Here is a 24,425-nt window from a genome sequence, read left to right as displayed (position 1 = left end):
AGGACAAAGGTTTTCAAATTAAATATCCTGTCTGTTCACCCTAGTCTCTTAACTCAGTGGTTGTTCTTTATGTGGAACACTTTCAGTGGCAAATGGACAGACTTACGCTTATAAAGAGTTTGGTTGACCATCAGCATCAGGATGACAACATTCATGGTCTAGGATATTATCAATCTGCTATCTATCAGCACTTATATCATGACTTTGGAGGTTCTTGTAATCTTTACATATCTAGGCTCCACAATCACCAACAATCTGTTGTTTGATGCTAAAATCAACTTGCAATTTGCAAAAGCTGCTGCTATTATGTCCAAGCTGACTAAGAGCGTGTGGAACAAAAAAAACCCACCTGACTGAGAACACCAAACCCCGAGTCTTCCAAGCCTGCATCCTCAGGGCACTCCTACATTGGTGAGACCTAGACAACATATCCTAGGCTGGAGAGAAGTTGGAACAATTTCCACCTTTGCTGTCTCAAACATCTCTGCATCTCTTGGCAGGACAAGGTCACCAACTCTGAGGTCCTGGAGTGTGCTAATGGCATCAGCGTACACTTGTTGCTAAACCAACAATGTCTGCGCTTACTCAGCCACATTCATCTGATGGATGACAGCCCTAATCTGAAAGACTTTCAGTATAGTGAACCGGTCACTTGGTCACAACCTCCTGGGAGTCCGTACATGTTACAAGGACGCCTGCAAGTGAGATATGAAGATGGCAGATATTGACACTGGCAGCTGGGGGACAGTTGCTGATGGCCATGACCTCTGGAGGCTGACTGTTTGGATGAATATTCTAAGAAGTGAGCAGAAACCAAAAACTCAGCCAGCCAAGAAGAGGGCCCCGAGAAAACAGAGGCTGGCGAACATGCACCTTCTCAGCCCACTGTCTTCACTGCCAAACCAGAGTGCGCCGCTGAGCCACACCAGGCAAGGCTTACAGAGAGTTGACCACCATCATCTTACAAGACAGAAGACTGCCACACTTTGTTCTTTATGTGTGCACCTCTAGGCTTTGCGTATTAAGTGTTCTTCCTGTTATCTCAGCTAAAAGGAGAGGTAAACATAGCAATTTCTAATGCAGATCATGATCCGGAGCGGGAGCTTTGGCTGACTTTATTTTTCTCCCCTATTTTTCACCCTAGGTCAGGAATTCTGGTGCTAATTTGTAGCTTTGTGAGCAGTCCTGTTGGAATTCCACCTAACACAGGACACAATGGGGTTGGAATCTGTGACCACAGGGAGATACATTTTGTCTTGCATTGGAAAGCCAGACTTCATGGAAGCCAGTCATGTTGGTTTCCAGCTAGAAAGAGCTGATTCGATGCCTCATTGAGCCTGTGCCAGTTCAGTACCATTGGGTGCTCAAGTCCAAATTTTGACTGAAGCATTTTCTACAGAAACAGTGTAAATAAAAGTTCATTACCCCCACCCCCCCCTCACCCTCACCCTCTATGCTGTTGCTCATTTTAGATAAAAGGTAATATTAGAAAATTAGTACAGGCATGAGTACATTGAAAACTAATGGAAATTGTGTTAAAGTTTAATTCAGTTGTTTTCATTGCATTTAAGCATTGTTCCTTAAACCTTAGATAACTTGGCCATGTAATATTTATGATGCTTTCTTCATTGCAGCATTGTCCCACTGCAGTATACCATCTGATGCACACCGTTCTGGTAACAATCCCTACAGACACAATTTCCTATAAGTGTGTCTGCCTTTGTCATTCTGGCTTAAAGCTCATCTCTGAATCTTATTGTGTGAATGCTTGGTATACCCGCATGAAATTTCATCATCATCGTTTTATTTGGAATGTTAATTCTTTTTACAGTAAACAGATTAGCAACTCCAATTAAAATAGCGGAGAGGGTAATTTAAACACATTATTTGTTCCTGTCAAAATCAAAACATGAGGCACCCTGCTTAGCTGGTGGTCTACTTGAACCAGTTGCTGTACTTTCTGGGGCCAAAGGGTTGCTGGTGTAAACCAAGAACAACAAATCATTATAAGCAAGATGTGTTGTTTGTGGGGCAGGGGGTGCGAAATGAGTGGAAAGATAATTCTCAGATCGTAGTATTTTCAAACGTTTTAATCCTGCTGAATACCACAAGTAATTCACTTCTTAAATGCTCAGCTGCATCTGCCTGTAATTTATACTTTAGGGTAAGGGTAATGCCTCTATGACCTCTGACAGGTTACAGATTCAGACGCAGCCTGTCTGTTATGGATAGTGATGATAGAGGCTCCAATTTCTTTCCATCACATAGCTGACCAGGAATCTCTTCTGTTCTGCGATTGTGTTTTCCATTGACGTATGTTGGAAGGATTTTCAGCTTGATACGCGACCTGTTTGGCCACATTATGAATGGAACTTCCTTGGTCATCAATTCCTGGAATAAGACTTGAACCTGGAGCTTCTGGCTCAGAGGCAGGGACACTACCCGCTGCACCACGAAGTAATCTCATCCTGTGTTATCCCATCTAAAAAAAATCATCAGTACGTAATGTCGACCAACATTCAAATTTCAAATGTAATAGAACTTGTAGCGAAGACTGTGCCTTTGTGCTCTCCAAATGGTTCGGTTCACTGGTCTGTGCTGTGCTGGCTAATTGGCTAATCTCAAGCTGAAGCACCTCAACTGGACCCTGGGCTCTTGGATGAGAAAGTCAGAGGGAAATCAAACCAAGCAGGATTTCTATTTCTGAACGTGAGGAACAGCATTCCATGTTTTCACTAGGCACTGCCCAACTTCTTGGACCCAAGATTGAGTTCAGCAATTTCAGATCACAACCTCCGCCCAGGTTTTTTTTAATTTGGTTTGCTGTTGGACGGCAGCTGTTGGTGATGATTCTGCTTTTCACGTTTACACCTCTTCTAGACCCGCCTTTTGTTAACCTCCCCTGCCTTCCACCCTATCACAGATCATCTACCGTTTTTGTTTGTCCTCCCATCCGCCACTCCTCTGCTTGTTTAAAAACATCTCAAAGCACTACCAATTCTGATACAGGGTTAACACCCTGAAAAGTTAACACCCTCTCCACACAGATGTGGCCAGACCTGCTGAGTGTTTCCAGCATCTTCTGTTTATATATCAGATTTCTAGTATCCTCAGTATTTTGCTCCCTTGTTCCTGCATCTGATCATTGGCCGTTGCCTCCTATCGAGAAATGGATATTGAGTTATGACACAGGGATGAGCTGTGATGCCCTCCATGGTTGGAATAACACACACAGTCTGGACTTGACTATGAATGTACTGTCTTTTGCGTAAGAGCTCTTTTTGAAAAAGAACAATGTTAATGCAATTTCCTCACCGTGTAATATCCTTTACAAAGTTTCACAACTTTCCAGCCCCATGTGAACATTTTCAGTCAGTATGATTGCTTGTGACCTAGAAGTGCAGTTGCTATAGTTATAAGTAAATGTAACAGCAAATGAAATAAATGACCAGCATATTGCCTCAGCGCTTCAATGAAATGCAAATAGTGGAACCACACTTTCTGGCCAGAATGAAGATCAGTACTTCATCAAGCTGGTGTAATGGAAGAGTATTCGGACTCCAAAAAACATCTCGCATTGCATCAGAAAATAGCTGAACACAGCACAGTCCGAGATTGTCTGGCTGATAAGCAAGCACTAATCCGCAGCAGAGTCCTGCATTATGAGGACAATAGAAATTTTTGGAAGCCATTCATTCTCAAAGAACTCACATAGGAAGCTAACTTGGTGTTGACAGATTCAAATCAGAATAAGAGAATTCAAGCTTGCTGATTGGCATGTGCTTTGGTCAGCTCTGCATCATATATTTCAGCTTAGAATGCAGTATTTATACTCAGACTATTGCCTCTATTCAATGCTTCCACACAACAGGGAGAAGTCTTGTTTAGAGGGAATAGCCTGTGAATGCCACTGATTTAATTTGGTTCTTCTGATATCTCAGCTCCATTTGTAACTGAGTTAGGTATAGCATATCTTGTGCATGATGGCGTTACCCAGAAATACAGTAAATAGTATTTCAGGCAGGGACCATCTTCAGGTAAAGGGGTCTGTCTGGTCAACCTCCTTATTACGCTTATAAAAACACAATACAGTGATGCAAATCACATTTAAAATCTAACACTTCATAATTCGTTTATGATGAAAGTGCTGCACAACTATTCTAAATCATCCTTGCCTTCCCCTGTGTTGTTACTAACATGGTCACTGCTTCTTTTCTTGCACTGAAACTATTAAGTACCCATACCTGCACAACTCCTAACCCCTCAATGTGCACAGTGAGATTCATTGCACCATCTTTTCTGCTCTTAAGTTGATTCTCCCCAGTTACTCTACACTTTGGAATTCATTCCCTCAGTTACCACCTACAAAGGTCTTCAAATCCAATTTTTGTTAGACAGGGTTAATAAGGGTGATGTAACTGAAGCAGCTAGATGGAGTCTCTAATTATATGGTTGAATGGTCTAATCCTGTTCCTATTCTTTTTCAATATCCATGCACTAAGTTACAATATGGGTAAATGTACCTTGTGCATGATGTTTAGTTAACTGTTATAGAATGATGTGGCACACAAGGGAGAGGCCAGTTCAGCCTGTTGTATATTTTTGGTGGAACTATCCAATTAATTGCAATCCCTTGTTTTTTTCCCCTTAACCCTGCAAATGTTTTCCCTTCAAGTTTTTATCTGATTCCCTTTTAAAAGTTACTATTACATCTGCTTCCCTCGGCATTTCAGCTAGCAACACTCTGCATTGTAAGAAAATATTTTCCTCCTGGCACCTCGGATTCTTGTGCTAATTTTGATTTTTAAAATTTATCTTTGGAACTATAGAAAAGTTACAGCACAGAAAGAGGCATTTAGCCAATCGTGTCTGTGCCGGCTAAAAAACCTAGCCGCCCATTCTAATTCCACCATGCCGCCCATTATAATTCCACCTTCCAGAACCCAGTCCGTAGCCTTGCAGGTTACAGCACTTCAGGTGTAGATCCAGGTACCTTTCTAAATTAATTGAGGATTTCTGCCTCAACCACCAATCCGGGCAGCTAATTACACTTTGGGTGCAAAGGTTTTCACAGTATCTCCACTAATCTTTCTAGCAATCACCTTAAATCTATGCCCCTGATAAGAGACCTCTGTATGCCTCAACCAAGTCACCCCTCAGCCTTCCCTGTTCTAAGGAAAAACCTGATCTACATAATCTTTCCTCATAGCTGTAATTTTTCAGCCCTGGCGACGTTCTTGTAAATCTCTTCTGTACTCTCTCCAGAGTAATTATGTCCTTCCTCTAATGTGACCAGAACGGTATGCAAAAATCCAGCAATTTATATAGTTCCATTTTATATATTCATTTTTTTTTTTCATGGGATATGGGCATCACTGGTAATGTCAGCATTTGTTGCCTTTGAACTGAATGGCTTGCTAGGTCACTTAAGAGTCAACCACACTGCTGTGGGTCTTTATTTTTTCATGGGGTGTGGGTGTCACTGACTAGGCTAGTATTTATTGCCGATTCCTAATTGCCCTTGAGGAGGTGGTGGTGAGGCTGCCTTCATGAACTATTGCAGTCCATGTGGTGTAGGAACACCTACAGTGCTGTTGGGGAGTTCTAGGATTTTGACCCAGTAACAGTGAAGGAGCGGCTATATAGTTCCAAGTCAGGATGGTGTGTGTGGCTTGAAGGGGAACTTCCCTTGCATCTGCTGCCCTTGTCCTTCGAGGTGGTTGAGGTTGTAGGTTAAGAAAGGTCTGAGTCATGTGTAGGACAGACTGGGTAAGGATGGCAGATTTCCTTCCCTAAAGAGCATTCGCGAATCAGATGGGTTTTTACAACAAGCAATGGTCACTACTACTGTGACTAGCTTTATATTCCAGATTCATCGAATTCAGATCCCAGCAGCTGCCTTGATGGGATTTGAACCCACGTCTCCAGGAGAAGAAGAGTCTCTCCTGAAGAAGAGTCACGTGGACTCGAAATGTTAACTCTGTCTTTCTCTCCACAGACGCTGTCAGACCTGCTGTGTTTCCCCACCATTTTTTGTTTTTGTCTCCAGAACATTAGCCTGGGCCTTTTGGATTGCTAATCCAGCCACATTACCACTGTCCATCCTTGCAAATGTATGCTGGTCAAAAACAGAATTACCTGGAAAAACTCAGCAGGTCTGGCAGCATCGGCGAAGAAAAGAGTTGACATTTCGAGTCCTCATGAACCTTCGAAGGGTTCGAACCCTTCGAAGGTTCATGAGGACTCGAAACGTCAACTCTTTTCTTCTCCGCCGATGCTGCCAGACCTGCTGAGTTTTTCCAGGTAATTCTGTTTTTGTTTTGGATTTCCAGCATCCGCAGTTTTTTTGTTTTTATAAATGTATGCTGGTACAGAATTAAAGACTGGTGTCTCTCATGGCTATGGACTCTGGTATGTAGCACATTATTGAACTAGCCACAGTGAAATGTCAGCCCATGACTTTTGACGTTGCCCATTCAGGACATCATTACCCCATGCCCTCACTTGGTCCCGCCTTTCCCCGACGCTGATTGGCTAACCCGGAGTGGCCGGTGAATGGCAGCTTGTCGCTGTCAATCTGACGTATAACCTCGCCCATTTCTCGCCCCTCCCCCTCCCCCACCCCGACTCTCTCTCCCTCCCTCCCTCCCTCCCTCACTCAAACTGCCCAGAGCAGCCCCGCCCCACTTTGCAAGACCAGGTGTCCATCAAAACCCACCCAGCAAGTTCGGATGGACCGACCGGTTTGAAAAAAAAAACCCCGCTCCCCTCTCGGAAACCTGCGTCCTCTCACTTCTGATTGGTCCGTCCCTCTCCGAACGGAGCAGGCGATTGGGTGAAGCCGAGTGTCAATCAAATCAGCATCCATCAGGTTAGTGCGAGAGATCGAGGCGAGGCCAAAAAAAAAAATGTCGGAGGCCGGCGCCGGGCCGAGGGTTGGTGCACTGGTGATATAAATATATATATATATTTATAAATATATAGATATAAATAAAACATTTTAAACTTTTTTTTTTAAAAAAAAACACCTTTTTTTAAAAACTATAAAAAATATGGGCAATTGCTTCAAATCGCAGACGGGCGATGACATCTCGCTGCTGAATGACTCGGCGAGTTACGCCGGAGCGGGAGCCGCTGCGGAGGGAGCCCAGGATTCGGAGCCGGCCCCGGGTTTGCTGCTCATGCTGCCACCGCCACCTTCACCACTCTACCAGGTGGGTGTGTGTTGGTGTGGGGGTGGGGGTGGAGAGAGAGAAAGAGAGAGAGAGAGAGAGAGAGAGGAGGGGAAAAAAAAGTCTGGGAGGATCGCGAAAAAAAAACCCGACGACGACGACGACGACGACAACAACAAACTTTCGCATTTGAATAGCGCCTTCCGCGACCTCCCGTTCCAACTCTTTTATTGGAAGCGGGTTTTAAAGAAATAAACTTTTGCGTTTGCATACCGCTTGCCCCTCCACCCGATCAGCACTTTAGTGAAGCCTTTCCCATTAAAAGAAAAATAAACATTTGCATTTGAGTTGTTGCATTTTGATAGCGCCTTTCACGACCCGGCCCCCCCCCCCCTCTCTTTCTCTCTCTCCCCCAATTCCCCTTTTTACACCCGATGAAATACTTTCTGTTGAAGCGTTTGTAATTAAAAAGAGACTTCTGCATTTATGTAGGGCCTTTCACACTTCTTTGCATCCGGTGCAATCCTTTATTGAAGCGTGTATAATTGAAAAAAAATTGCATTTGTATAGTGCCTTTTGCAACCTCCTTTTGCGTTCGGTGCGTTACTTTTTATCGAAGTGTTTTTAATTTAAAAAAAAACATTTTGCATTTATGTAGCGCCTTTCGCAACCTCCGTTTGCACCCAGTGAAATACTTTATTGAAGCCTGCAGCCACTGTTGTTATGACAGTGCAGCACTCCCTCAGTACTGCACTGGAGTGTCAGAACTGATCTTGCGTTTGTGTCTCTGAAGTATATGAAAAGAGATTCCAAGTTTCCTTCTGCCCTAAGTCTAATTGGTTAGCCAGTGTGTCACCGAGCTAGATAGAGTGTGCAGAACGCTGATTCCCTAATGGCTTGGGCGGCCCTGGATGCCGGACTGTTGGTACCTTTATGTGAAGGTTGTGAAAAATCAGGCAAGGTCCCTGCTCCTATTCACTTATCGTGGCCAGTGCTTGATGGGGGATGGGATGGAATGTGTCTGTGATGCACTTCATGGCCCAATAGCCTGCCAAGGCTCAAAGCATAAAGATTGGAGGGGAATCAGTCCCGTGGAACTGCCAGGAGGAGACTGTGGCTTCAGCAGAATTTGCCCAGTAAAGAAAGGCATTAACAGTACTGGAATTGAATGCTGGTGAGCATTTTTGAGATTATAATAGATGAGTTGCTTTTCTGAGTAATAATTCACGTGTCCTAAATGGGTTCAAGGTTTATTCCATATAAATATTTTTTCTTTCATCAAATTTGTCAGTCTCCATTCAGAGCAATACAAACACACACATCCTGAAAGATAGCTTTCCTAATTTTATTCTCAATGCAGCGAGGTTAACTGCCCTCAAGTAATCTGGAATTTAAATTTGTATATAAGTACACAAAGCCTTCAAATATTTTGATGACTTGTCTTATTTTGACATGGGCTTGCTGACATTAAAATGATGATGCATCTGTTGAGTGGCTCAAAAGAGAGTGATTTCAACACCCACTTCGCTGCTCCTCTCCCCCATATTTCTGCAAGTCTAGAAGATTGGTTAGTGATCTAACCGAGGTGTTTAGAAGATTCAATAGGGGGAGGTGGTGACATTGCAGTGATGTTAAGGGCTAGTAATCCAGAGGCCTAGGCTAATGCTATAGGGACATGGATTCAGATCTCACCAGGGCAGCTGGTGGAGTTTAAATTCAATTAATGAATCTGGAATTAAAAGCTAGTCTCAGTAATGGTGATCATGAAACTATCAATGATTGTCATAAAAACCCATCTAGTTCACTCAGGGAAGGAAAAATCTGCCACTCCTACCTGGTCTGGCCTACCTGTGACTCCAGACCCATAGCAATGGGGTTGACTCTTAAGTGCCCTCTAAAGTGGCCTAGCAAAACACTCAGTTCAAGGGTGATTAGGAATGGGAAACAAATGCTGGCCTTGCCAGCAATGCCCACATCCCAAGAAAGAATAAACAGTAAAGATGGGGTTGACACAGTTAAATTCTTTCTGCAGGTGAGAAACCCTGATTCAGCCCAACAGGCCTAGCCCAGCAATTAATCTCCACGCAAACTTGCTTGTTGCCCTCTTCCTCTAATCCTTTCAGTGTAACTTTTTATTCCTTCCCTCATCTGTTTACCAGCTTTCCCTTCAAACGCACCTGTTGATCAAACATGTGTGTAAGAGAAATGAGAATCTTAGAGGGCCCAGTTCTGAGAATGGCATTAAACAGTGTGGTTGGGACTGAGTAAATAGAACTTTAATCTGGATCCGGCTCAGCTACTACCAGATCTGGAAATGCTGTGAACTGAATGAGAGTGAGGGGAGAGGTATGGCATTTTTCATTTATGTTTCTTCCAGATGTTGGGTTTCAGAGAGAGGGCGCTTGAACAATCAGAATTAGTGCCTTTGGAAATTTATTGACCACCTTGAGAAACTGTTTGAAACGTTCTCGGTGTGTAAGAGGAGTTTAAGTGATTGAAAAGGGGAAAAAATAGGAACAGGAGAAGGCCATTTAGCCCTCTGAGCCAGTTCTGTTATTCAAGTAGGTCATGAGTGATTAACTCTGCCTACTCGCCTTGGTTCTATAACTTTTCAGCAGCTAGTAAGAGAGTAAGGTTAGGATTACCTATGAGAGCTGCATCATTTATCATGAGCACACTCTCGCTGTTCAATTTTGTCTACTGCATTTGTTGTTCCCAATGTGGTTTCCTCTACATTGGAGAGACCAAACGCAGATTGAGTGACCGTTTTGCAGAACACTTTCGGTCTGTCCACAAGCATTACCCAGACCTCCCTGTCGCTTGCCATTTCAACACTCCACCCTGCTCTCATGCCATGTCTGTCCTTGGCTTGCTGCATTGTTCCAGTGAAGCTCAACGCAAACTGGAAGAGCAGCACCTCATCTTCCGACTAGGCACTTTACAGCCTTCCGGACTGAATATTGAGTTCAACAATATTTAGATCATGACTCTCTCCTCCATCCCCACCCCCTTTCCGATTTTTCCCCTCCTTTTTGTTTTTTCCAATAATATATATAGATTTTTCTTTCCCACCTATTTCCATTATTTTTAAATGTATTTCCATCCATTGTTTTATCTGTACTTTTTAACCTTTTTCGATTCCTTCACCCCACCCCCACTAGGGCTATCTATACCTTGCTCATCCTGCTTTCTACTCTTAGTTAGCACATTCCTTTAGATAATATCACCACCTTCAACACCTCTTTGTCCTTTTGTCTGTGACATCTTTTGGTTATCTCCACCTATCACTGGCCCTCTATCCAGCTCTTCTTGTCCCACCCACCCCCCGCTTAAATCAGCTTATATTTCACCCCTTTTCTATTTTTCCTTAGTTCTGTTGAACAGTCATGCAGACTCGAAACGTTAACTGTGTTCCTCTCTGCAGATGCTGCCAGACCTGCTGAGTTTTTCCAGGTACCTTTTTTTTTGTCTCGCTGTGTAATTGTTCAGGAGGCTGCCTTTTTTCTTGAGCTCTTAACCTTTGGACACTCTTTTGAATGTCTGCGTCACTTTTCATCCATTTGGTGAAGATGGTTGTTCACTGAGGGCTGGCTTGATGCTTGCTGTATACTCAGTGGCACTGTTAACTGGCATATGAACGTACGATTTGGTAGCAGGAGTAGGCCACTTGGCCCCTCGAGCCTGCTCCGCTGTTCAATAAGATCATGGCTGACCTGATTGTAACCTCAACTCCACATTCCCGCTTACCTCGGATAACCTTTCACCTCCTTGTTAATCAAGAATCTATCTACCTCTGCCTTAAATATATTCAAAGACCCTTCTTTCACGGCCCTTGAGGAAGTTTTGCTAAGGGCCTTCCAAGCTGGCATCATGGTTGAGGACTGCCAGAGAATGGCGTTTTACTGAGTGACGTGATAGGGGATCTACCTGATTCCACATGCTCTGATTTCAAAGATGCCACCGTGGGCATTTTTTGCCAAGTAGATTTCAGGCACTTCCCCCATATGAAGAAAGAACAGACTCGTCCAGCTCTATTTTAGTTTTGTTGTGTTGTGGAGTGGTAGGGGGGTGGGGTGGGTAAACTGTGTTGGCATTCCTTTAGGGGGTTTCTGGTTTTGTTATCGCTGCTTGGGAACTCATTCGACACCCCACAGGCGGGCAGGCCATGAATGGAGGGATGATGGAGCAACAAGTCAAGGGCCACAGTTACAGGGGTGAGGCCTGTAAGGTTGGAGCAGAGCTATGGTGGTGAAGGATTGCGATTGGATCTTGGAGCTTGGGTACAGGGATGGACTGTAAATAGAGCTTGGGGCTATGCATACCACTGCTGTAAGGAGGATCACACTGTCCAAAATGTGGGAAACTATAAAGCCTGCTTTATTATGTGAAGGATGTTATTTCTACGCTTTAGAACATTAAAGCACCAGAGCTCCCAATACTGACCACCGTGTGGCTTTTTCTTTTGCAGCTAGGATTTCTACAATAATCAGCCCGTCAGCAGGCTTATAGAAGACCAGAGAGTCGAGGCAGTAAAGCCAGTGGAGACCAGAGAGTGCGCCACACACAAAAAAGAAAAGAGAGAGAGAAAAGGCCACGGGCTTAGTGAGAGAGGGAAACAGCACAACATGGCTGAGAGTAAGAAAGAGAGGATCAGAATTCGGGAAGAACAGAAAGGGAAAAGGGCTCACAGAGAACAGAGCACAGTAAGTGAGAAGCGAGCGGATTTACTGACGGGCTGGTGGATTTACTGAAGCTACTTTTGCAGCAGCACTGGCAGCCTCTGTACTTGAAAATACCACTCAAACCTTTCTGAGAGCTTTTAATAAGGTGAAGCTCGGGATGTGATGTAAATTCACATTTATAGAGAGAATATTGTGCCAGCGGTATGCTCTACCTCAGGAATCATTCTTGATGATTTCTGAACCGCAGTGGCAGTCAAAATCACCACGCGGACAAAGGGGACAATTGGATGACCTGCTTCGGTGATCTCAAATCGGGTGGACAGGATGTTTGGCCTTGCAGCCTTTGGGTTAGACAAAGTGGGGTGTGGGTGTGGTGGGGTGGGAGAGTGGGGGTGAAAATTACCTGAGATTCTTGCTCCTGATCACTATCCAGTAACCTCACTCCTGCTGGGAAGTGCAAGCTGCAGAATGTTGAGTGAGTACGGGCCCCCTCGTGTCTGTGGTCCAATAGCCCAATTCTCACCGCTGAAGCTCCTGGATCATTTAAAATCAAGAAGGGTTTAGATAGATAAATGAACAGAACTTAATTCTAGTGGCTGTAGGGCTGATAACCCGAGGGCACAAATGTAAGGAGATTGACAACAAAAAACAGGCGACACAAGAAAAGTCTTGTTTTAGGCAGTGAGTGGTGAGGATTTGGAATGCACTGCCTGCAAGAGCGGTGGATACAGATTCAATAGTAGCCTTTGAAAGGGAGTTGAATAAATAATTTGAAGGAGAAAAAAAATTGCAGGGATATGGAGAAAGAGCAAGGGAGTGGGAGTAATTGGATTGCTCTTGGAAGGAGCCATCACAGATTCAGGCTGAATAGCCTATTGTGCTGTACTATTCAGTCATTTAGATGGGATTTGGGAGGGTGCCTGTGGGATGGCACAGCAAGTCACCTCGCCAAGTGGGCTACCCTAAGCATCACTGGGGTGTCTGGTGATCCTGACATGTCTCCAGCTGTGCTGAATGCTGCTGGTTGCCATGTTTGTTTTGCCACAGGCAGAGGTGAGGTTAGTTATTCAGGAATTGGTGTGGCTAAATTTTGCACATGCAACATTGCACATTGTGGATGTCAATTATTCTCTGCCCTGTTTGTACTAGGCATGTTAAGTAGGTTAATGTACATGTTAACATAGATCGTTACTGAATACAGAAAGCAACTTTGACTCTTTGCTTCAGTGTTGGTACCTGTAATCTGAATTTATCTGCTTCGTAGGCAAGGATTTTAATTTATTCATTCATGGGGTGTGGGCATCACTGGCTAGGCCAGCATTTATTGCCCATCCCTAATTGCCCTTGAGAAAGTGGTGGTGAGCCACCTTCTTAATGTGCTGCGCTCCCTGTGGTGTAAGTACACCCACAGTGCTCTTAGGGGGGAACAGGGGTAGTTGGGAGAATTGAGTGGTGCAATGTTTGGCACATTAGTTCTTAAACTGGGGTTCTAATCCTGCTGCAAGGTTTGGCTAGTTTCAATTCCGGTCTTAGTGGGTATAAGTGTACCAGAACATACACTGATTCCGCTAACTACTGGGTAGCCTTTGTACTAATTCCTCCCCTTTCCAACTCTATCTGTTTAATCCTTTGACTCCTCCAGTCCCCTCCTCTCCAAATTCGGATACTTTATTCACGTAGCGACCACAGGATCTTCCCCATCCACTCTGGCTCAGCCAGGGCCTCAATGTAATGTCTCACCTGAAAGACTGACAGGGCAGCACTCCCCTAAAAGCTGCACTAGGAAGATCAGTCAAGATTATGTGCTGAAGTTTCTGCAGTGGGACTTGAACTCTTGACTCTCTGACTCCGAGGCGAGAGTGCTACCCACTGAGCCACAGCTGGCACCCAAACATCTTTGAAGCCTGGCTTTCACAAGAACACTTTGTGAGAAGACTGAAACTGGGTGTGGGGGAAGCAGAGAGTTTCACAAGAATAGGAACTTAAAAAAAAAACACCATTTACTCAAAGCACTGCGCAGGATAAAGATGTCACAATCCAGTTACCTAATGGCATAAGTTTCCAAGTGCTGTAACCAGAGCTTCGAACAGCTGAGAGAACGGCACAATATATGGAGGGCGAGTGATGTAAAGAAAGCAGTGATTTCACTGCAAGTTATTTTGATGTTCCTCTTTCATTTAGAGTCTGTTAATTAAGTGTACATTCTATCTGCTTACAAGCACTTTATTTTTTTTTAAAAAGTGGCCTGGTTAGCAGAGTTGAGTAATTTAATTGGTCTGTTAAAGCACTATTTTCGGTCGTGTTGCTGCATTTACAATCTAAGAGCCCCGAGTTCTGATAATTTGGGTAAACAATGATGGGTTTCCAGAGTGCAGTTGTTGGGTTGATGCTCCTGTGATATTTCACCCTTTTTTCCTGGATGCTCCCTGGTGTACAGTTGCTCCGCTGCCAGTAGCAATCTGTATGTGCTGTGAATTGAGTGCCAGCATTCTGTGCCTGCTGCAGAGGGTATTTTTAAAAATTCTTTCATGGGGTGTGGGCATCACTGTCAAGGCCAGCATTTTTATTGCCCATCCCCAGTTGTCCTTGAGAGCTGCCTTCTTGAGGTGCTGCAGTTCATGTGATGTATGTACCCCACAGTGCTGTTAGGGAGGGAATTCCAGGATTTTGACCAAGTGACAGTGAATGAACGGTGATATAATTCAAAGTTAGGATGGTGAGTGGCCTGGGAGGGAACTTGTTGGTGATGGTGTTCCTGTGTATCTGCTGCCCTTGTCCTTCTAGGTGGTAGAGGACTTGGGTTTGGAAGGTGCTATCCAAGGAGCCTTGGTGAGTTGCTCTAGTGCGTCTTGTACATGGTACACACTGCTACCATTGTGAGTTGGTGGCGGAGTAAGTGGATGAGGTGCCAGTCAAGCGGGCTGCTTTGTCCTGAATGATGTTGAAATTCTTGAGTGTTATTGGAGCTACACTCGTCCAGGCAAGTGGGGAGTATTCCGTCACACTCCTCACTTGTGCCTTGTAGATGCTGGATAGGCTTTAGGGAGTCAGGAGATGAGTTACTTTGCAAGATTCCAAGCCTCTGACCTGCCCTTGTAGCCATAGTATTTGTATGGCTGGTCCATTTCAGTTTCTGGTCAATGATAACCCCCAGCATGTTCATTGTGGGGATTCAGCCATGATTCAGTAATGCCATTATATGATTCAGTAATGCCATTATATATCAAGGAGAGATGGTTGGATTCTCTCTTTTTGGAGATGGTCATTGCCTGGCACTTGTGTGGCATGAATGTTACTTGCCATTTATCAGCCCAAGCCTGAATGTTGTCCAATCTTACTGCATTTGGACATGAATTGCTTCAGTATCTGAGGAGTTGCGAATGGTGCTGAACATTGTGCAATCATCAGCGAACATCTCTTCTGACCTTATGATGGAAGGAAGGTCATTGATGAAGCAGCTGAAGATGATTGGGCTAGGACACTATCCTGAGGAACTCCTGCAGTGATGTCCTGGAACTGAGATGACTCCAACAACCAAGACCGTCTTCCTTTTTGCCAAGTGGAGAGTTTTCCCCCGATTCCCATTGACTCCAGTTTGCCAGGGCTCCTTAATGCTACATTCAGTCAAATGCTGCCTTGATGTCAAGTGCAGTCACCCTCACCTCACTTCTTGAATTCAGCTGTTATGTCCATGTTTGAACCAAGGCTTTAATGAGGTCAGGAGCTGAAACCCAAACTGAGCATCAGTGAGCAGGTTATTACTAAGCAAGTGCTGCTTGATAGCACTGTTGACAATCCCCTTCCATTATTTTCTTGATGATCAGGAGTAGACTGATGGAGTGGTAATTGGCCGGGTTGGATTTGTCCTGCTTTTTATTGTCAGGACATACCTGGGCAATTTTTCACATAGCCGGGTAGATGCCAATGTTGTAGTTGTACTAGAACAGCTTGGTTAAGGGCACAGCTAGTTCTGGAGCACAGGTGTTCCGTACTATTGCTGGAATATTGTCAGGACCCATAGCCTTTGCAGTATCCAGTGCCTTCAGCCGTTTCTTGATATCATGTGGAGTGAATTGAATTAACTGAAGACTGGCATCTGTGATGCTGGGGACCTCTGAAGGAGGCCGAGCTGGATCATCCACTCGGCATTTCTGACTGAAGATTGTAGCAAATGCTTCAGCCTTGTATTTTGCACTGATGGACTGGGCTATCCCATCATTGAGGATTGAGATATTTATGGAGCCTCCTTCTCCGGTTAGTTGTTTAATTGTCCACCACCGTTCAGAACTGGATGTAGCAGGACTGCAGAACTCAGATCTGATCTGTTAGTTGTGAGATCCCTTAGCTCTGTCTATCGCATGCTGCTTTTGCTGTTTGGCACGCAAGTAGTGCTGTGCTGTAGCTTCACCAAGTTGACACCTTATTTTTAGGTGCGACTAGTGCTGCTTCTGGCATGCCCACCTGCACTTTTCATTGAACCAGGGTCGATACCCCCAGTTTGATGGTAATAGTAGAGTGGGGGATATGCCTGGGCATATGTATACAGATTGTGGTTGTATACAATTCTGCTGCTGCTGACCCACAGTGCCTCATGAATGCCCAGTTTTGAGTTGCTAGATCTGTTTGAAATGTATCCCATTTAGCACGGCGGTGGTGCCACACAACACGATGGAGGGTATCCTCAATGTGAAGACGAGGCTTTGTCTCCACAAGGACTGTGTGGTGGTCACTCCTATCAATGCTATCATGGACAGATGCATCTGCGACTGGCCTGCTTAACGCCCTCGCTGGTACCTCCTGGTACAGGACAGTGATCAGGGCCAGGTCCTTAGCCCATATACCCCTCCCCTGCCTTGCTCTTTCCTCGCCCTTGCGTGCTCAGATGAATTGTTGCAATCCTGGGTTCAGCTCAGGTCAACCTTAGGACTTCTTGGTTTGTATAACTCCTATCTTATCAGGCAATGCACTTCCTACCTGACGTCTGCTTTTTAAAAACTTTATCATAGAATTATGGAACAATGCAGCAAAGAGGGAGGCTATTCGGCCCGTTCATCCTGTGCCAACTCTTTGGTAGAGTTATGGGGGATGGAAGCAAAGTGGAGTTGAGACCACCACCAAGTTGATTTTATTGAATGGCAGAAAGGCTGAATGGCCTACTCCTGCTCATAAGTCCAATGCTCCTATGTCCCCTAGTTCCTCTAAGTAGGGAAGTAGAGAGGGTTTTAAATTAAGTAGTGGGGGGAGGCAAGGGATCAAATTTGAGAAGATGTGGTAAATCAAAGAGTAGAGACAAGGCAAAAGCAAAAAGTATTATTACAGGAAATGAAAAACAGACCATGACTGGAAGGGATAGAGTGTACACATCTAACAGTAAATCAACAGATGAGACTAGAGGTTATAAAAAGAATTAAAGGATAAAACTAAAGGCTTTGTATCTGAATGCATGAAGCATTTGAAACAAAACAGATGAACTGAGAGTGCATATAGAAATAAGTAAGTACACTTTGATGGCCATTACAGAGACATGGCTGCAGGAGGACATGGATTGGGACCTGGATGTTAAAGGGTATAGGACATTTAGGAAGGATAGGAAGTGAGGAAAAAGTGGAGAGGTGGCTCTGTTAGCAAATGAAGGTATTAGCACAATAGAGAGGGATGACTTGAGTTTAGGAAACCAGAATGTGGAAACGGTTTGGGTAGAGATGAGAAATGGTAAAGGCAAGAAGCTACTTGTGGGAGCCCTGTACAGGCCCCCTAATTGTAACCACATGGTAGAGTGGAATATAAAGGAAGAAATAATGGGAGCTTGTCAGAAAGACACGGTGATAATCATGGGAGATTTTAATCTACATATAGACTGGAAAAGTCAGATGGGCAAAGATAGCCTAGACGAGGAGTTCATAGAAAGTTTCTTGGATAGTTTCTTAGAACAGCACGTCCTGGAGCTAACCAGAGATCAGGCTATACTAGAGCTGGTATTGTGCAATGAGGTGGGATTAATGTCATAGTGAAGACGCCCATAGGTAGCAGCAACCATAATGTGATTGAATTTTACATTCAGTTTGAGTGAGAGAGAAGAGTGGTTCCGAGACTATGTTAAATAAAGGCAATTATGAGGGCATGAAAGCAGAGCTGGCTAAAGTGAGTTGGCAAATTAGGTTAAGGGATAGGTCAATCGAGATGCAATGGCAAACATTTAAGGGAATATTTCAGAATACACATTCCAACGAGTAAGAAACAGTCCAAGGGACGGACACATCATCTGTGGTTAACTAGAAAGGTTAACGATAGTATCAAACTTAAAGAAAAAACATATAATTCTGCAAAGATAGGTGGAAGGTCAGAAGATTGGACAGAATATAAGGAACAGCAAAGGGTGACTAAAAGATTAATAAGGAAGGAAAAATTAGAGCACGAGAGAAAGGTAGCCAGAAATATGAAAACAAATATAAGAGTTTCTATAAATACTTTAAAAAGAAACAAGTTAACAAAGTGAGCTTTGGTCCTATAGAAAGTGAGCCTGGAGAATTGATAATGGAAAACAAGGAAATGACAGATGAATTGAACAGGTATTTTGCATCAGACTTCATTAGAGAGGATACAGTAACATCCCAGAAGCAGCTATAAATCAGAAAATGGAAGGGAGGGAGGAACTCAGGAAAATTACAATCACCAGAGAAGTGGGTATTGAGTAAATTATTGGAGCTAGGGTCTTAAAAGAAGTGGCTAGTGAGATAGTTGATGCATTGGTTTTAATTTTTCAAAAACTCCCTATATTTGGGGGAAGTCCCATTAGATTGGTAGACAGCAAATTTAACCCCATTATTCAAAAAGAGAGGGAGAAAGAAAGCGGAAAACTACAGGCCATTTAGCTTCACATCATACGGAAAATGTTAGAAGCTATTATTAAAGAAGCTATAGCAGGGCACTTGATTAAGTTCAAGGTAATCAGGCAGAGTCAACATGGTTTTATGAAAGGGAAATCATGTTTAACCAACTTATTGGAGTTCTTTGAGGAAGTAACGTACTGTGGATAAAGGAGAACCGGCGCTTGTACTGTGATTGATTTCCAGAGGGCATTTGATAAAGTGGAAAATAAAAGCTCATGTATAGGGGGTAACATATAGGGATGGATAGAAGATTGGCTGGCTAACAGGAAGCAGAGAGAAGGCATAAGTAAGTTGGCAAAATGTAACGAGTGACATGCCACAGGGATCAGTGCTGGGACCTCAGCTGTTTACAATTTATATAAATGACTTGGATGAAGGGATGGTTGGGGTGGTTGCCAAATTTGCTGATGACATTTTCCTACCAATCTTTGTAACTTGTGAATTGGACAAAAGAAGGCTACCAAAAGATATAGATAGGATAATTAATTGGGCAAAGGTCTGGCAAATGGAGTATAATGTAGGAAAATATGAAATTGTCTATTTTGGCAGGAAGAATCAAAGAGAAGCATATTATCTAAATGGTGAGAGATTTGCAGAGTTCTGAAATGCAGAGGGATCTGGGTGTCTTAGTGTATAAATCACAAAAGGCTAGTATGCAGGTACAGCAAGTAATTAGGAAAGCTAATAGAATGTTATCATTTATTGTGAGCGGAATTGAATACTAAAGTAGGGTGGGTTATGCTTCAGTTATACAGAGTACTAGTGAGACCACATCTGCAGTAATATGTACAGTATTGGTTATTTAAGGAAGGATATAAATGCGTTGGAAGCAGATCAGCGAAGTTTTACCAGACTAATACTTAGAATGGATGGGTTGTCTTATGAGGAAAGGTTGGACAGGTGAGGCTTGTATCTGCTGGAGTTTAGAAGAGTAAGAGGCAACTTGATTGAAACATATAAGATCTTGAGGGGACTTGATAGCGTGGATGTGGAGAGGATGTTTCCTCTTGTGGGAGAATCTAGAACTTGGGGTCACTGTTTAAAATTAAGGGGTCGCCCATTTAAAACAGAGATGAGGTGAATTTTTTTTTCTGAGGGTCATGAGTCTTTGCAACTCTCTTCCTGAAAACATTGTGGAAGCAGAGTCTTTGAATATCTTTAAGGCAGAGATCGATTGATTCTTGGTAAGCAGGGGGGGGTGATAGGTTATCAGGGGTAGGCGGGATGCAGATTTCAGGTTACTATCAGATCAGCCATGATCTTATTAAATGGTGGAGCAGGCTTGAGGGGCCTAATGGCCTCCTCCTGCTCCTTGTTCGTATGCTCCTACGTTTTATTTTCTAACCCTGCAAATGTTTCTCTATTGATTCTGCTTCCACCACCCTTTTTGGTAGTGCTTTCAGATCACAGCAACCCCACTGCATTTTTTTAAAAATGTTTCCCCGTGTTGCCCCTGGTTCTTTTGCCAATCACCTCAAATCTGTGTCCTCTGGGTGCTGACCCTTCTTCCACTGCAAACGGGAGAGTAGAGGTTAATAAACCTCAGAAACATAGTAAGAAATAATTGGATGGATGAGCTAAGTGGGGTCAAATGGCCTTCCTCGTCCCTATTTATCTTTTTAGTTGTTCATGGGACGAGAATGCCATTAGCAAGACCAACATTTATTGCCCATTCTTCATTGTCCTCTAGAAGGAGGTGATAAGCTGTTTTTTTGAACCGTGGAGTCATACAAACATGCAGCACTGAAGGAGGCCATTCAGCCCACTTTGGAAGAGCATTAGAATGTCACTTTGGAAGAGCATTCCAGTTTAGTCCTTCATTCCCAGCTTTTTGTCTGTAACTCTGTATGTTCCTCATCCTCAATTACCCGTCCAACTCCTTTTTAAAATTACTTCAGGTAGAACATTCCAGATCCCGACTGCTCTCCGCTCTACTGAAGACCTTCACTACTAGTAACAACCTGGTAAAACTCAATCTCTACCCTTTTTTTAATTTGTGTTCCTAATTGAAGATTTAATAATCATTATTGATTAACCGACGCAGTTCTTGTGGTGTAGGTACATCCACAGTGCTGTTAGGGAGGGAGTTCCAGGATTTTGACCCAGCAACAGTGAAGGAATGGCGATATAGTTCCAAGTCAGAATGATGAGTGACTTGGAGGGGAACTTCCAGCTGGTGGTGTTTCCATGTGCCTACTGCCCTTGCCCTTCTAGATGGTAGAGGTCACAGGTTTGGAAGGCGCTGTCAAAGGAGCCTTGGCGAGTTGCTGCAGTGCATCTTGTAGATGGTACACACTGCTGTCACTGTGCGTCAGTAGTGGAGGGAGTGAGTGTTGGGGATCTTGTTGCATACAGATTATTCCCTAACAAATGAATTGCATGCGTTTCAGGAACAAGTGCAAATTCCAGTTTATCACCCAACACCCAGTCAGACCCGCCTGGCAACTCAGCTGACAGAGGAAGAACAGATCCGAATAGCGCAGAGACTTGGTCTGATCCAGCACCTACCCAAAGGCAGCTTTGACTTTGGCAAGGACAGCCAAAACAAGAAAATAAAGGAGTAAGTATGAGTGCGTTGGAAAGGGAGCTGGGGGCAGCATGACAGGAAGCTGGGATACTCCAGTTATCCTTTCCTAAGGTGGGCTTCTGACAGAGTGGTCAGGCAGAAACTATTTTCACTGGCAGGAGAGTCGGTAACCAGAGGGCCCAGATTTAAAATAATGGGCAAACTATTGCAGTCGGGAGATTTAGACCATTTTCTTTACACAGCAATTTGTCGTGATCTGGAATGCACTGCCTGAAAGGTGGTGGTAGCTGATTCAACTTTCAAAGGGAGAAGTCTGAAGGACTGTGGGCAAAGAGCAGGAAAGTGGGATAAACTGGATAGCTCTTTCAGAAAGCTGGCAGAAGCATAATGGGTAGAATGGCCTTCTGTGCTGTTTGGTTCCATGGTTCAAATGAACTAGTATTAATAGCTTACGAATATTCCCTGATTGCTTAGTGGATTGGTTCTCTTCCCAGTCTAACACTGAGCAATACGGACTCAGTAGGCCCCAGGTTCGCTGCCGACTTTGTTCCTAATTTCAACAGGGGGAGGGGAATGTTTTTTGGTTGGACCCTGCAATAGGGAGGGAACATTCAGCTGAGGTTTCTGCCCTGTTCACAATGCAGAGAATAAAACCCAAACATGGGTGTTGGGTGAGGACAAGTTCAGGTCTTGGGTGCGATGCGTTCCATGGTCAGATGGCCTGTTGATAGGCATGTGCACAGACTGACGTGTGAGGAATAGTGACTTGGGCGATATCCCAGAGTGTTCTCTGCCATAAGTGGCAGAGCACAAATTTCTTGTCAAGAACGGAGCAGCAATAAATTTTATATGTCCATGATCTTTGTATCCTGTTTACAACAGGTGTAAACTTGCATCGTATCGATGACTCCTTCAAGTGTGCAGAAATGGATCAAATCGAAACACTGTCGAGTTGCCTGATAAACAAGGATTTTTTATTTGCTAACGTTCTCCCCTCCTGCTGACTGTCGCTCGGGTGGATCTTTCCCCCTTGGTACTTGGTCCTAGTGATCATTATTCATGTGTGTGTCACAGGCTGATTATATTACTAAGGAAAGTTTTCCATGCTTCTGTCCTATACTGTAACTAGTATTGGATGAAGAGAAAACAGGCGCCAGGGTGTGGCGGTGCTGTTTCTTGGCTCCTCTCTGCATTGCTGTGTTCCTGCTCTAATTCGCATGTTCCCATTTACCTAACAATGGAAAGAACACAGGTGTTAGCCTAGAAATTCGATCTCGTAACACCCTTTTTTTCTGGCTGCTGAACAGCTTCCTAGACCTTTGGTGTGGCGGGCAGGGAGTGCACGCTCATTACAAGAAACTCCTTTCAGGATCAGTTCTAAACATAGAATCATACAGAAGGAGACCAGGTGGCTCATCGTTCCTTTGCCCGCTCTTTATAAGAGTTGTATAACTCGTTGCAACCGCTCAATTTTTTCCTGTAGCCCTGCAAAATTTTCCCCTTCAAGTATTTATCCAATTCCCTTTTGAAAGTTACTATTGAATCTGCTTCCACTGCTCTTTCAGGCAGCGCCATCCACATTAAGACAACACAATGGTTAAAACAATTCTCATTTCTCCCCCCCCCGCTATATTTTTCCCCCAATTATCTTGAAACTATGTCTTCTGGTTACTGACCCTCCTGCAACAGGAAACAGAATAAAACGGGGGAAACTATCAAGACCCCGGAGAATTATGAACAACTTGAGTTAAATCTCCCCTTAACCTTCTCTGCTCTGAGAAGAACAGTCCCAGTTTCTCCACATAACTGAAGATTCCCCTTTCCCTAGTACAATTCTAGTAAATCTCCTCTGCACCCTCCAAGGTCTTGATACTTCTTCCTAATGTGAATTGGACACACTACTCCAGCTGAGGCCTAACCAGGGATTTATAAAGGTTCACCATAACTTTCTACTCTGTGTCTATATTTATTATGAAAGTTCAGCATTTGTAACCTCTATGCTTTTAATTTTAAACCAACCTTCTTGCCATTTCTGCCACCTTCAAAAATTTGTGAATGTGGGTATATCCCCAAGATCTCCCTGCTCCTTCATTCCCTCCCCCCTCCCCCCACCACCCATCCTTTATAAAATTGTACCATTTAATCTATGCTTTGTTTCCCCTCCTAGGTGTGTGATCTGTATGATGGACTTTGTGTATGGCGATCCTATCCGGTTTCTGCCATGCATGCACATATACCACATGGAATGCATCGATGAGTGGCTCATGAGATCCTTCACATGCCCTTCATGTATGGAACCCGTAGACGCGGCTTTGCTCTCATCCTACGAGACCAACTGACTTAACTCGGCCTCTCCAAGCCTCACTGCACTTTGAATGTCTTGCTGCCAAAGGGAAAAAGAAATTGTTGGAAGGGAGGGGGTGGGTTGGGGGGGATGCGGGTTGGGGGGGGTCAAGAATCGTGCACTCACTCAGACCAAAGAAATATCCTGTCATCTCACCAAAACGAACCATAGCTTTTAGGTGTGTACCAGACAGTGCATTTTTCCAACTGGGAAAACAGTCAATTGGCCAAATCTTCTACTTAACACTAACTGGCTAAAAGGGATGTGATTAAAACCAAAGTGGGAGCAGTAGCCCCACTCTAACAGCACAAAAGGAGTTTTGGATTTAGCTTTCTCTACACATGCAGTATTAGCTGCCTCGCTCCTGGCCCCACACACACACACACACACACACACACAACTGTGTTGCTTACTGGGAGACCAGGGCAAAAGCTTTGTACATTTTTTTGACTTTTAAGTTGGATTTTTACTTCTTTGTTGATTTTGCATCGATGTTCTGTCCAAGTGCTGCCCCATCCTGGGATTCAGTAGGGTAACGGCAGCTCCCTCATGTCCCGCCGAGACGGTTAGGCTTCCTGCCCGTCTGATGTAATGGGGCTCAGGTTTTGGACTGGAAGCGGACAGGGTTAGAGCAGTGCCAGGAACGGGCCACCTGAATGAACAGAGGGGATGGTGGCCTGATGCTGCCATGGAGACAAAGGGTACAATGGATGCAAAGGTCAGGCCCTTCTCCCTCTGAAATGTTGCGGTGCCCCGAGACTAGACAGAGATTGTTGGAAAGTTATTCAACCAGTTGGTTGTGGGGGAAGA

The 24,425-nt window shown here is 44.1% G+C and overlaps 1 protein-coding gene across 3 annotated transcripts; it reads left to right on the top strand.

Moving 5' to 3' along the window:
* The first annotated feature begins 6,991 nt into the window (after nt 1-6,991).
* rnf11a (ring finger protein 11a) lies at nt 6,992-23,677 on the top strand. Of its 3 annotated transcripts, XM_041177248.1 has the most exons (5): nt 7,079-7,214; nt 11,641-11,875; nt 20,643-20,708; nt 21,135-21,304; nt 23,439-23,677. In XM_041177248.1, exons 2-5 carry the CDS (start codon nt 11,798-11,800, stop codon nt 23,608-23,610), a joined length of 486 nt encoding a protein of 161 aa, XP_041033182.1. In that variant the 5' UTR covers nt 7,079-7,214; nt 11,641-11,797; the 3' UTR covers nt 23,611-23,677. The 3 variants fall into 3 exon arrangements, with proteins under 3 accessions (XP_041033180.1, XP_041033181.1, XP_041033182.1); XM_041177246.1 differs by lacking the exon at nt 11,641-11,875 and having other exon boundaries at nt 6,992-7,214; XM_041177247.1 differs by lacking the exons at nt 11,641-11,875; nt 20,643-20,708 and having other exon boundaries at nt 7,001-7,214.
* The last annotated feature ends 748 nt before the right edge of the window (nt 23,678-24,425 follow it).

Source organism: Carcharodon carcharias, chromosome 30, assembly GCF_017639515.1.
Source record: "Carcharodon carcharias isolate sCarCar2 chromosome 30, sCarCar2.pri, whole genome shotgun sequence".
NCBI lineage: Eukaryota > Metazoa > Chordata > Chondrichthyes > Lamniformes > Lamnidae > Carcharodon > Carcharodon carcharias.
Note: the sequence above shows the minus strand (reverse complement) of the source record. Positions and strands in the feature narration are given on the sequence as shown.